This window comes from Pristis pectinata, chromosome 3, assembly GCF_009764475.1.
Source record: "Pristis pectinata isolate sPriPec2 chromosome 3, sPriPec2.1.pri, whole genome shotgun sequence".
NCBI lineage: Eukaryota > Metazoa > Chordata > Chondrichthyes > Rhinopristiformes > Pristidae > Pristis > Pristis pectinata.
Window position 1 is genome coordinate 141,552,300 of NC_067407.1, and position 10,959 is coordinate 141,563,258.

The 10,959-nt window shown below is 45.4% G+C and overlaps 1 protein-coding gene across 1 annotated transcript; it reads left to right on the forward strand.

Annotated features, from left to right (window-relative positions):
* Positions 1-528: 528 nt before the first annotated feature.
* Positions 529-9,966, forward strand: LOC127568033 (interferon-inducible GTPase 5-like). The gene is made up of 2 exons (XM_052011282.1): positions 529-1,678; positions 8,528-9,966. The coding sequence occupies exons 1-2, from the start codon at positions 529-531 to the stop codon at positions 8,722-8,724; spliced, it is 1,347 nt and encodes a 448-aa protein (XP_051867242.1). The 3' UTR covers positions 8,725-9,966.
* The last annotated feature ends 993 nt before the right edge of the window (positions 9,967-10,959 follow it).

A 10,959-nucleotide genomic window follows, 5' to 3' on the forward strand; every position in this document is an offset into this window, starting at 1 on the left:
CTGCCGGTGTGGTCTCAATAACGTCTTGTGCAGCTGTAATATGACATCCCAACTCTTGTACTCAATGCCATGACTGAGGCAAGTGCGCCAAGCGCTTACTTCACTGCCCTGTCTACCTGTGGCGCCACCTCCAGGGACCTGCCCATCACTGATTTCCTTTGCACATATCGGACAGAAATTCCAGCTGCCCCTCCCTTGGTCCACTCTCCCAGCTGATGTGGATCCTGCTGTAATCTGAGACAGCCTTTATCACTGTCAACTGCACCGCCAATGCTGCCGTCATCCACAGACACACTGAGCATGGTCCCTCCATTCTCATGCAAATCGTTAATGTAGATGAGAAAACGCAGGGGACCTGCAGAATGCCACTAGTTACAGGCCTCCTATCAGAAACCCGACCCTCCACAGCCGTCCTTTGATTCGGAACCGATTTCAAATCCAATTTACGAGCTCACCCTGGGTCCCTTGTGACATCTCGATGAATCACCTCCCCAAACTAATAAACACAGTTTCCTCTTTCAGAGAGCGATGTCTGGTGTTCTATCCAACCTGTGCTACAGCGCCCAAGATGTGAAGGATCTGGCGGCTGCTTATCGCCGTGATGGTGAGAAGGGTCGTCAATCGTTCATCGAGAGCAAATCCAAGCAGTTCGCCAACGTGCAGCTTCGGATTGCGGTGATGGGTGAATCCGGGGCGGGCAAATCGACCCTGATCAACGCTTTGCTCGGGTTGGATGAGGATGAAGAAGGGGCTGCCCCAACCGGCTGTACGGAGACCACCACAGTAATAACACCTTACCCCCACCCCACCCTCCCTAACGTTCACTACTATGACTTCCCCGGACTGAACACGCCCAAATTCCCCATGAAAACGTTTATGAAAAATACCCAGTTTTCCCAGTATGATTTGGGCATCATTGTGACCGACTCTCGGTTCACGGAGAACGACCAGTTACTGGCCAAGGCGCTGGAGAAGGCAGGTAAACCCATCTACCTGGTGCGCTCCAAGATCGACGACACTGTCAGGGCGGAGAGCCGCAGGAAGGGTTACAACCAGGAGCAGATGTTGCAGCGTGTGAGGGAACAGTGCATCTCCTCACTGAAGGCGGCAGCGATAAAGGAACCTCGCGTTTTCCTCTATTCCGCCTTTGACCTGGATCAGTACGACTTCCCCAAGTTAAAGGAGATCGTTGTGTCCCATCTCTCGGAAGCTGCGATAGACAGTAAACGCGATGCTCTGCGGGGTTTCATCCAGATTGTGGCCGTCCTCTCGGGGGTTATAAGTGCAAATCCGGTGCCGGGTTTGTCCCTGGCCTGTGACCTGCCCGTCATTGCATCGGGTATCCTGATCATACGGCAGACCCTGGGGCTGGACGACAGGTCTCTGGGCAAACTGGCCCAGAGAGTGGGGACAAGTGTGGCGGAGCTGCGGAGAGGTACCGAGCACGACTGGGTGTTCGGGGAGATCACCCGGGAGCAGGTGATACTGTTGCTGCAGAGAAGCACCGTGGCGGCGCTGACAGCTGTGGAGCTCGTCCTGGACTTTGTCCCCATTCTGGGCTCTATCTTTGGGGCGACAACGTCCTTTGGGGTGACTTTCGCGATGCTGAACAATTCACTGAATGAAATGGTGGAAACAGCTGAAATAGTCCTGAGAAATGCCAAGGCAGCAGCTTCTGGTAAAGGCGCAGGTTACTGAGGGCTGTAGACAGGGCGGCCCCTGTTACCCTGCCCCCCGGGACATTCCTGTTCACCCCTGTCCCAAGGAATATCCGCAGTGCCCCTGACCCGAGAAAAAAATTCTTGTTAAACCTTTGTCCAAGGATTATCCCTGTTACCCCCTGTACCGAAGGGCATTCCTGTTCCCATACCCTTGGAAGTATCTCTGACCCCTCCCAGGGAATATTCCTGAACCTCTGTTCCAAGGCATGTCCTTGTTACACCCTCCTGATATCTATTACACCGTCTTTCTCATATCCTGTCCCCAGGTGAATTCCTGTTACCCCTCGCCCTGTCGGGATGTATCCCTGTTACCCCCGTGTCCGGGAGGTGTTTCCCCACATTTGCTGCCTGACCCACTGAACAGTCCCCCCACTTCCAGATTTATCTCAGATTTCCAGCATCTGCAGCACTTTGCTTCAGAATGCCTCACACTTTAATTTTCATTCAGTAATCCTGATGTAGATGTTTAATGCCCTCCTTTTGCACGGATTGTCACCTGTCTGACGATCCTCTCCTCTGAACTGTTGTGTATTTCCAGCATTTGATGATTTCATTTCTGATTCCCAACACTTGCAACATTGCGTTTTCGTAGTTTCAATATTGCGATCCTGACGTCCTGATAAAGTGTTGGAATGTTGGTCATTCCCCATCGATCTGTGGGAAATGTTGTCACTGGGTGCAGTGGGGGGGGGGGGTGTTCACTCTGAAACACGATTGGATGGAGCTGTGTAATCTCAGCAATGGCCACCCTCAGGCTGACTGTCTTTCCCTTGACCAGGACTGGCCCCGTCTTGAAGGAGGTTCCTGACCCGATACGATGACCACCTGCTTTTCTCCATGGATGCTGCCTGGCCTGCTGAGTTCCTCCAGCATCATCTTGGTTTTTATCTAGATTCCAGCATCTGCAGACCTTTGTTTCTCTGTCACTGTCTTTCATGTGAGACAGGGTCACTGGAGGGTGACGCCATTATCTGAAACCCCACAGTCAGACCATCCATATCCTACTGATTACTGGCCACCTCTGTTCTCGTGGACCCCCAACCCCTGTCCGGTATAAACTACAGCACTTGGGTAACGCTTACATCCTGCGCTCCATTCAGTGCTGGCTATCACAGCGGACCAGCATTGATTGAAGCTGAGGAACAGTAGGGTACTGTTACCAGCCCAGGTTGCTACTTGATGAGTGTCCCTTTAAGGCGCCTGAATGATAGTGTGTGTGGCTTTGTCTGACTACTGTGAGTGTGAGCAGGGAGCTTCTCTATCTGGAATGCTGCAGGTGTCTGGAGGAGGATACATTGAAGTGCTGGAAACTGCAGATATATCTGTGACTTATTCTTGAACCCAGAAACTGAGTAGAGAGAGAGAGAGAGTGAGAGAGAGAGACGTGAGAGTTGGTAGCACTGACTGCCGGTATCTGTCTCTATGGGTGAAGCACAATCGTTGTGACTGTCACTTTACGATCCATGGATTTTTGGAGCAACCTGTGGGGTCCACTGTGTCGTTAACCTGTACCTGGTATCAGGTATATCAGTGGGCGGCCACGTATCGAGTGCCCTCGGTGTGGCAGGTGTTTCTGATACAAGCAACGGAGATACTTTGGTGACTGTGGCGTCATATTGGTTCCATGGTGGAACTTGTGGAATTTGTAAACACCTTCTCTCTACATTCTACTCTATATTCTAATGTGGTTTTCAGAAGCCTTTGCTCACCATTTTGCTTCATGATTTGCTGAACTGAACTGGTTTACCATGATATAACTTTGAGAAGTGTTTCTGGACTTGGTGGTTTGGGAACAAGCCACACACACACTTTGGTTTATTTTGATCAATGTCTGATATCTAACGTTTTCTTTTCTCTTATTATTACAAGTAGTTATTAATAAATAGATTCCAACATTTAAACCATGCTCGTTGGGTTTCTATTGTTGCTGGTACGTAACAAATTGGGGGCCAGTTCGGGATTGAATTTAAGACTGACACAAGACATCTGGATTTAAAACAAATTGGGGCTTATTGAACGATTGATTGTCGATCTGCCTGATAAATTTTTCTTTCGATCGGCTTGTGTGTGTGGAAACCAGCAACAATGGAGGTTGATGCATTTATTGAATCGCCAACCCCTGAGGGATTGCAGGGGGCGAGGAAGGACGAGTTGTTGAGCATTGCTAAAAGCTTAAAGCAGCGAAGTGGTCTTTGAAAAAGGCAGATATTCGGAGACTGATTGCTGCATATTATGTGGCTAAGGGGGTGTTTGAGGAGAGCATGTTAGAGCAGTTTCCTGAGAGTAAACCAGAGACCTCTGATGCCCAGGTGAAGATGGCACAGATGCATTTAGAAGAAAAGAAGATAGAGGCTAAGATAGTAGAAAGGAAGTGAGATGCTGAGCTAGAACAAAAGCGGCTGGAGCTCGAGGCTGAACGGGAACAAAAGCGGCTGCAGTTTGAGGCTGAATGAGATCTGAAGAGACGAGAGGCGGTGGAGGAGGAGAAACAGCGGCAGCATGAGATAGTTCCGTTTCTGGTCCTGGTGGTAACTTTATGGCCAGTAGGGAGGTTCGATTAGTCCCTCCATTCGAGAAGGATCAGGTTGATCAGTATTTTTAACATTTTGGAAAAGTTGCTCAGAGTTCAAAGTGGCCACTTGACAGTTGGTCTCTTATGTTCCAAAGTGTGATGAAAGGTAAAGCTCAACAAGCTTATTCTGCCCTATCCGTTAGTGAGGCAGCTGACTATGAGAGAGTAAAACAGGCTGTGCTTAAAGCCTATGAATTGGTTCCTGAAGCTAATAGGCAAAAGTTTAGGGATCTGAGGAAATCTGTGAACCAGACTGATATGGAATTTGCTAATGAGTAAAGTGTGTGTTTTGAACGATGGTGTGCGTCTAAAAGTATACATAAGGATTATGACAGATTGAAAGAGTTGATTTTAGTGGAGGAATTTAAAAGGTGTGTCCAGAGTGACTTAAAAACATATTAAAATGAGAGGGAGGTGGCAACTTTGCAATAAAATGTTCAGTTAACAGATGAGTTTGCTTTAACCTGCAAGTTTAAGTTGGGACAAACTAAGACCTTCCAAAGCAGTAATGTGGATAATCCAGGTAAATCAGAAAATAAATTGGGAAGTAGTAACAAGGGGAAGGATGATCGGAAGCAAGTATCGGAGAAACCTGCTGTTCGTACTTGTTATTATTGTAAGAAACCTGGTCATGTGACAGCTAATTGTTCCCTCCTGAAGACAAAGAAAGAAAAGGAGACCGTGCCAAACGCTTGTTTGCAAACAGTTGAAACAACTAAAACCCAAAAGGGTTCTGGACATGCTGATAAAGCTGAGTCATTGCCAGAGGCAAATGTTGAGATGTTGGATGGAGTTAGGGATGAATTCCGTTCTTTTGCGTCAGAGGGTTTTGTCTCAGTGAAAGATGGGTCACCCCTGGTGCCAGTGAAAATCCTTAGAGATACTGGAGCTTCCCAGTCCATCTTGTTGGACAGTGTTTTAAAGTTTGGTGCTGAGACTGCCACTGGTGAGGTAAATCTAGTGCGAGGCATTACAGGTGACACTGTGTGTGTACCTCTGCACAAGGTGATTTTGAAGTCAGGGTTAGTAGAAGGACCCATTAAGATAGGACTGCGACCTAGTTTACCATTGGGAGGAGTTTCTTTGCTATTAGGGAATGACCTTGCAGGTGGTAAAGTTGTCCCAGCGGTACAGCTAACAACCAAACCAATCATTGATGAGTCTAAGATCGATTCAGTTGTTTATCCATCCTGTGCAGTGACTCGAGCTGTGGCTAAGGAATTGGCCAATGCGGATGATCCCGTGCAGCCGGACTTTGTTCCCTGTGACAGCCTAAAACAGGATTCAAGTTATGATGACTTGTCAGAGGCTTTTCTGTCTTCACTTGTGGATCAAAATCCTTGTGTAGAGTCCGAGTGTCAAGGTTTGTCCCTATCCAGAAACGAGCTTATAACGGAGCAGACCAAAGACCCTGATCTCACTGGGTTGAGAGAAAAAGTTCTCTCAGGCAATGAGATTAGAAGGTGCCAGTTGGATATTATTTCAAAAATCGAGTGTTAATGAGGAAGTGGAGACCTCCTGATATTCCTGCTAGTGAGGAATGGGCAGTTGTTCACCAAGGTGTGGTTCCTGAAGTGTGTAGGAATGAGATTTTAAGCCTGGCACATAGTATGCCCTTAGGTGTTCACCTTGGTGTGAACAAAACTGTAAAGAAGGTTTCGAAACAATTCTTCCAGCCTGGTGTGAGAAAGGATGTGGTAATATTTTGTAGGACTTGTCACATATGTCAGATTGTAAGTAAACCTAATCAGAGTCCCCCTGTGGCCCCATTGCAGCCTATTCCTGCATTTGGTGAACCCTTTTCAGAGGTAATTGTGGATTGTGTTGGCCCATTGCCAAAGTCTAGGGCTGGGAATCAGTATTTGTTAACCATCATGTGTACAACCTCTAGATTTCCAGAGGCAATACCACTCAGGAATATTGAAGCCAAGACTGTGTCAAAGGCTCTTACAAAATTTTTCACCTTAGTTGGTTTGCCGAATGAAATCCAATCTGATCAAGGAAGTAATTTTATATCAGGGCTATTTCAACAGGTAGTTTATGAGCTGGGAGCTAAACAGCTTGTATCATCTGCGTATCATCCAAGACCACAAGGGGCTTTAGAAAGGTTCCATTCCACCCTCAAAAACATGATTAGGATATTTTGATTTGAAAACGTGAAGGATTGGGATGAAGGAGGTCATTTACTTTTATTTGCAGTCAGGGAGTCAGGCAAGAATCATTAGGTTTCTGTCCCTTTGAACTTGTGTTTGGACATCAGGTTAGAGGACCTTTAGTATTATTAAAGGAACAGTAGATTAATGAAGACATGCATTTAAATTTGTTGGTTTCCGATTGCAGAGGTCTTGCTAATTAGCAAGGGAAAATCTAAAAGCTACTCAGAGTAAGATGAAAACATGGCATGATAAACAGGCCCGCTCAAGGACTTTCAAACCGGGAGATAAGGTCTTGGTACTTTTCCCCACTCAGTCAAATCCTTTTCAAGCAAAATACCATGGTCCTTACAAAATTAAATCTAAGGTTAGTGAGGTGGATTATATAGTTACAACACCTGACAGAAGAAGACAAACACAGCTCTGTCATGTAAATATGCTTAAACCTTATTATGAGAAACCATCCACAGCTGTGTTGATGGCTATCGATGACAAGGAATTTAAATTGTCTGGGCCCTCATTAGTTGGTCCTGCTGAGAGTCTTTTCAGACCAAACATTGTTTCAGCAAGACTGCCGAATGCTGTTACTTTGGAAAACCTTGAAGAAACATTGGCTCATTTACAGCCTCAGCAAAAGCTGCAAATGAGACAATTAATTTTAAAGTTTTGAGGTTTATTTCCTGATGTTCCAAAAAGAACCACAGTAGATTATAGTGATGTTGTGGATGCAGAACCAGTAAAACAACACCTATATGGTATGAATGTTGAAAAGAGTAAACTTGTTGACCAAGAGATTGAGTATATGTTAGAGTATGACATTATTAGACGTTCCACTTCAGATTGGAGTTCACCCTGTGTCATGGTACCTAAACCAGATGGCGGTATTAGGTTTTGCATTGATTATAGGAAAGTGAATGCTATAACAAAGACAGATGCTTATCCTATCCCTAGGGTGGATGATTGTGCAGACAAAGTTGGAAAAACTAAATTTCTTACAAAGATTGATCTATTGAAAGGGTACTGGTGTGTCCCATTGACAGAGAGAGGAAGAGAGGTTTCTGCCTTTGTAACTCCTTCTGGATTGTATGAATACAATGTTTTGCCATTTGGAATGAAGAACGCTCCAGTAACATTTCAGAGAATGATTAATTCTGTGATTCAAGGGTGAGAACATACGGATGCCTATATTGATGACTCAGTTACCGGGACTGACACATGGGAAGCTCATATCTCTGCGTTAGAAAAATTATTTGAAAAACTCTCCAAAACCAACTTTACAGTTAATTTGGCTAAGATTGAATTTGGCCATGCCACCGTGACTTATCTTGGTTACATTGTAGGTCAAGGCAGGTTAGCTCCTGTTCAGGCAAAAGTTCAGGAAATCTCTAAGTTTCCCATTCCAACGGGTACGAGGACTGTTAGATGATTTCTGGGAATGGTTGGATATTATCGCAAGTTTTGCAAGAATTTTGCTGATATTGCTCTTCCCTTAACTAATCTTCTGAAAAATGGTGTGGTTTGTTTGGATAGAGCCTTGTCAGGAAGCATTTGAGGAACTGAAAGCCACTTTATGTCACCAACCTGTGCTCAAATCACCTGACTTTGACAAACCATTAGCAGTAGATGCCAGTGATGAAGCTGCGGGAGCTGTGTTGTTGCAGAAGGGTGACCCTGATGATATTGACCATCCTGTCGCTTACTTTTCAAAGAAATTTAATGAGCATCAAAAGAATTATTCCACCATAGAGAAAGAATTACTGTTGTTTATTTTGGCTTTGCAACATTTTGATATTTATGTCTGCACAGCTCAGAAACCACTTGCAGATCATAACCCACCAGTATTTTTCAACAGAGGGAAAAACCAGAACAGAAGATTGTGAAATTGGAGTTTAATTTTGCAAGAGTTTGATCTCCTGATCACTCACATTAAAGGCAAAGATAATATAATTGCCGACTGCCTTTCCAGATGTTGAAATGTATCTTTAATAATAGAATTTTTTCTCGTCTGTAACGTGTGATATGATAATTGTAAATGTATTATTTTACACATTGTATATGCAGTTAAAATTTTGTTTTTGCAGGTAATTTTTTTTCTTTTAGGGGGAGGTGTTACGAGCCCAGGTTGCTACTTGATGAGTGTCCCTGTAGTTGCCAGAATGGTAGTGTGTGGCTTTGTCTGACGACTGTGAGTGGGAGCAGGGAGCTTCTCTATCTGGAATGCTGCAGGTGTCTGAAGGAGGATTCATTGAAGTGCTGGAAACTGCAAATATATCTGTGAGCTGATTCTCAAACCCAGCAACAGAGCGGGGGTGGGGGAAGAGACAGAGAGTGAATGAGAGAGTGAGAGAGAGAAAAGAGTTGGTAGCACTCACTGCCAGTCTCTGTATCTATGGGTGAAGCACAATCGTTGTGACTGTCACTTTTCAATCCATACATGGATTTTTGGAGCAATCCGTGGAGTCCACTTTGTCGTTAACCTGTACCTGGAATGAGGTATATCAGTGGGCGGCCACGTATCGAGTGCCCTCGGTGTGGCAGATATTTCTGAACCAAGCAACGGAGATACTTCGGCTATTGTGGCGTCATATTGGTTCCATCGTGGAACTTGTGGAATTTGTAAACACCTTCTCTCTACATTCTACTCTACATTCTAACGTGGTTTTCAGAAGCCTTTGCTCATCGTTTTGCTTCATGACTTGCTGAACTGAACTGGTTTACCATGATATAACTTTGAGAACTGTTTCTGGACTTGGTGGTTTGGGAACAAGCCACACACATACTTTGGTTTATTTTGATCGACGTCTGATATCTAATGTTCTCTTTTCTCTTATTATTACAAGTAGTTAATAGATTCTAACATTTAAACATGGCTCATTGTGTTTCTATTGTTGCTGGTACATAACAGTACCCTGGTGTTTTAACCATGCCCAGAATTGTTCAGGAGAAGGAGCGACTGAGGGAAATGCACAGTTTATTGTTCATCACAATTGTTATCAAAACAAGGTTTAGTTGGAACTGGACGTGTTGGATGGAGCCCAGCTCAGGGCAGTTGGGCTGAATGTCCTCTCTACTCATGATGTGTGTGGATATCCCAGCCCTATGGTAGTTCTATGTCCCACTGCTGTGTGCATTCTTTTATTCATTTCCAGCATGTGCACCATTGACAGTGTCAGCATTTATGTTCTTGGACTGTTGGCTCCTCCGTTCAGAGTGCAGGAGACCAAAAGATTCCTGCCGAACGGGCAGCCAGATGGGTTTTAGTGACAACCAAGAACGTTCATGGTCACCCACACTGATCCTGCCTTCAATCCCAATGCATTCCGTTCACTGAATTTAAATTCCTCAGCCCGACTGTGATTTGAATACATCTTCCTGGATTATTTTGTCCAAGTCTCGATCCAGTATCCAGACCTGGAGGTCACTGAACACACCACTTTTCATCATAACACAATTTCATGCTTTTTTTCTGTTACTCGTTGATGCACTTTTGAATCAAGAATAAAGTTAAGACATAAGCCAACATCTACCTCTCTGTCCATTCCGCTTCTTTGTGAATAGGGATGAATTCTTTTAACCTGCAGGAATCCACCTCTCCAGTGTAATGAGACATCTCTGTACATAGGTTGTACTTGGGGGGGGGCAAGAGTCAGGTCAACAACACAGAGGCTTTACTGCACAGGATACAGGGAGAATACAGGCAAGTAACACATTACATAGTCATCGACTGAACTGGAGCTGGATGCTCTGAATACTTTCGTTACCATCCAGGGCCTATCATTACATGGTGAGATACCTCACTCTGCTCGATATCTCTGTGCTCCGAATACACACTCCTGGTGGGGAACGTCGGTGTCAGGAGTAACAGAAGAGCTCTGTTGAAGGACTGTGCCCACAGCAGGAGTGATTAACCTCATCCTGACAGATCCATTGGCCGTGGATGGTTCTGTCCTTGACAGTACTGGGATCTGGCAGATCCAGAGACTGAAACCTGAGCCTCCACGAGACGGCAGCAGCAGAAATGTTTCCCTCCACAATCTGTAACCTCACCGTCAGGTCAAGTGCTCAACACTGGGTCAGTGAGGTGTATGTGTCAGGTTCACAACAGCCATACACATACATGAAGCACCAACCTCACAAAGAGGCAAGACAGGATTACATGTGCACTAACCAATGATAATGTGCAACAGACAGAGCAAGGACACATCAGATGAAAGCTTTCAGTCCTGACACACCTGCTTGTCAATGGGGGTGGAGCAAGTGTATCTCCGTGTATCTGAGGACAACACTCCAGTGGTCCTCAGGGCAGTGTCCTCAGCTCAACCAACATCAGCTGCTTCAGCAATGACTTTCCTTCCATCAGAAGGTAAGGTGGGGATGTTGGCTGACACTTATTTCCATTCACAACTCCTCAGAAAATGAAGCAGCCCATGCCTGCAGGGGACGAGCCCTTGTCAACATCCAGCCATGCGCTGCACGAGGACACAAGAACCAGAAGTAGGATTCAGTGGTGGGG

What these genes read in the sequence shown, in the direction of transcription:
- LOC127568033 (XM_052011282.1), top strand. Translation starts at nt 529, where the DNA reads ATGTCTGGTGTTCTATCCAACCTGTGCTACAGCGCCCAAGATGTGAAG. An exon ending in TGCCAAGGCAGCAGCTTCTG is followed by an intron (nt 1,679 to 8,527) that starts GTAAAGGCGCAG and finishes TTGTTTTTGCAG; the next exon opens with GTAATTTTTTTTCTTTTAGG.